General features: G+C 38.0%; 1 protein-coding gene across 1 annotated transcript; it reads left to right on the top strand.

Annotated features, from left to right (window-relative positions):
- The first annotated feature begins 200 nt into the window (after positions 1 to 200).
- Positions 201 to 2234, top strand: LOC138324595 (ependymin-related protein 1-like). The gene is made up of 3 exons (XM_069269645.1): positions 201 to 442; positions 1265 to 1375; positions 2124 to 2234. Exons 1-3 carry the CDS (start codon positions 302 to 304, stop codon positions 2217 to 2219), a joined length of 348 nt encoding a protein of 115 aa, XP_069125746.1. The 5' UTR covers positions 201 to 301; the 3' UTR covers positions 2220 to 2234.
- Positions 2235 to 2908: the final 674 nt, after the last annotated feature.

Here is a 2908-nt window from a genome sequence, read left to right as displayed (position 1 = left end):
GAAACGCACCATCTCTTGAACATTTAAGTTTCAGTGCTCAGAGTTGCAGCATACTCAAATTTGAGTTGCTGACAGATAGGTCCTAATTGTCTAAGATAACACCATGCTATTAAGTAAGCCAATGTCACAGTGTAGCTAGCTTAGGCCTCGACGATAAGAACTTGTTGATAAGGGCAGATGGACAGGAGCGATAGGTCACGTACGAGGGCCAAAGTAGACCAATCTGTTGGGTTTCGGGAGTCAGTATTTGGGAAGACATCGCCGGACAACCATTACCACCACCGCCACACAGACACACACGATGTTCCAGATCCTTGTAGCTTGCTCTGTAGCCTTTGTGGCTAGCGCACAAATCTGCTGTGTTCCAAAACAATGGGAAGGTACCCAAGGAAACGTTCTGGCAATTAACCGTCCAAATGCTGTGGCACCAATGATTGTGTCGGTAAGTTTTCGGCTTTACTCTTCTCAACTTAATTCCTCTGAATTGTTAAAATGTTCATTTTCAGTTGGTATCACTTTTTAATAACAACTGAATATGATCAAAGCGTTTTATTGAACCTGGACATAAAATTTGATAATTTTATATTAAGAACTTACATGGAATTTACCATGTTGCCATCAGAATGTCGTTTAACTTGAAATGGAAATAAGTTGTAATAGATATTAAAGAAAAAGTACTTACTTTTGAGTAATGAAATTTTGGTACGTCAAATAGATCAATCAATGTAGTTCAGGAAACGGTTCACGCAAATACAAATTGTAAATTACCTAAAGGAAGGCGTTCAGAAACCTCGTAATATAACATACCACCAGAATATGACTTCTCACAGTAATAAGTTTAAACTTTAACCTCGAAAAACATAGTCAATGTCAAAAGGATTGATATGCAATTTACATTTGTTAAAGTTCATTGTATGTTCACACTCAAATTATAACCCACCCAATTCAAATGTCTGCACACCGGTATTTATTTCAAGACTAGATTTCTTCATCCTTACCGTGCCCCATTCTGAAATCAGGGAAATACTAACGACTTGCTGCTGCAATATTTGCCTCCATATATGCATGAACGCGTACGCGTACGGACAGAAATAGCTAACGATCTGGAAGCAAAGTAAAGTTGTACCCATGATGTCATCACGATGTCACCGTTCGAACGCATCAAAGTAACCATCGAGCTACTCAAACAGGAGGGATGTTTTCAGCTTTAGCTTAGACCAATGGATGATAACTTTCTGTTCATTGGTTTTGCATTGTTTTACAGACCTCCTACCTCATGTCATATGATGCCACCAATCAGCGTATCGCCACCATTGAAACAACAAGTTCAAGCAACTTCACGAGCACCAACGGAGTCATTCTCGACTACGCCAATGTAAGTAGCTCTCTTCAGAGAAAACCATCTAATCTCCATAGTATGGTGGCCGCCATGGTTTGATGGAATAGCATACCGCTCCCTTGGGGATCCGATGGGCTCGTTTGGTATTATGTTCACGGGACCACGCGGTACTCTTGGAAACCTTTGATCCTATGATACCATATTTTGGTTGAATATGGCGTTGTGTATCGTAAGCGATATCAATGACAGCTTAAGGTGGGTTTTTATCAAATTGGGTATGACAATGAAGGGTGTTAATTGGCAATTGACAATATTAGGTCACCGTGACCTACTTTTTAACTGAAGGTATTTTTTTTATTATTTATTAATCTTCTTATCAATGCATTATGATTGACAAAAATAATTCAATGATATCGTTTGGCTTCGTCAATTTGGACCAAATAGAAAACTGGACTTTCTGTTTTAACTCCATGACAAATACTTCGAAAGGGATCTGTCGTTCACAACATGTCATGACCCCATATCCCCCAGGTTTATGTAAATGAAATAAAACTTACCGGTCATGGCCACCAGAGGGTCCAAATTCCCTTTTTTGTTGCTTTCGTGTTAAAACTCGAAATTCGTTTTTGGTAGTTAGAATAGCCGCTCCACAGGCTAACCACGAACGTTTCTTCCCACGAAATACTTTGAAAACTTTAAACAACGAAAGACCGAATCCATGGATAGTCCATGTCATACAGTATCGCTGTGATGTGTTAATCCTGTATAATTCTTTCTATAACAGGGAATCCAGTACACCGTCCAGGGACCAAGATGTACCAAGACAACACTTGGACCTTTCTTTGAAAGCTGTATCCCAGGTTTGTGTTATTATGAATAAACTCATTCACCCCCTGAATGCCCAAATGAACTTGTCTAACCTTTGAATTAGAACGGTCTAATAATTTATTCGGGGGTCAATATTGATGACCGTCTGACAATTTTCTGTTCATAATCTGTTGACATGCAATATTACACATTGATTCACAAGGTTGAAATAAGAAATTGTGTAATCTTTCAATGAAATGAATACCCCGATTTTTTAACCAGCACATCATAAAAAACTTCATGAAAATTCAGGAAAGTCATTTCTAAATTCGAAACCTGTCATACAATTCGAATTGCTGGTAAATCGGGAATAACATAAATGCTCATTTAGGCGGACAATTCTAGAAAAACCTTGCATGTTTTTTCATTTCAGAGTTAATATTAAAGAAAATTCAACAAATATAATCTCAAAATAAAAAACAAAAAATTGGCTAGTATAAGACAGCTGATGCCTAATATAAGATGCCGAAACATACTATTGGTGCATTTTTACGCCCACAAAAACTAAACGCTCCTAGCTACTGTACAACAAGATCGTAAACCAGGTTCTAGTATCTCACCCTGACGAGTAGACACATGCGCACCCATAAACAGGAAGTTCTTATACTGCAATTTTGCTGGCGGAATAAATTATATTATCGACATTCTTATAAATATTTGATATTTACACGTAAGGACATCATAGAAATGAGCTGAGAATCT

Source organism: Argopecten irradians, chromosome 5 (genome assembly GCF_041381155.1).
Source record: "Argopecten irradians isolate NY chromosome 5, Ai_NY, whole genome shotgun sequence".
NCBI lineage: Eukaryota > Metazoa > Mollusca > Bivalvia > Pectinida > Pectinidae > Argopecten > Argopecten irradians.
This window is presented reverse-complemented; position numbering and strand designations above follow the sequence as displayed.

Excerpts from the sequence above, each read along its gene's own strand:
- LOC138324595 (XM_069269645.1), top strand. The coding sequence starts at position 302 with ATGTTCCAGATCCTTGTAGCTTGCTCTGTAGCCTTTGTGGCTAGCGCA. Across the intron at positions 443-1,264 it reads TGGCACCAATGATTGTGTCG|ACCTCCTACCTCATGTCATA; the intron begins GTAAGTTTTCGG and ends ATTGTTTTACAG. Across the intron at positions 1,376-2,123 it reads TCATTCTCGACTACGCCAAT|GGAATCCAGTACACCGTCCA; the intron begins GTAAGTAGCTCT and ends TTTCTATAACAG.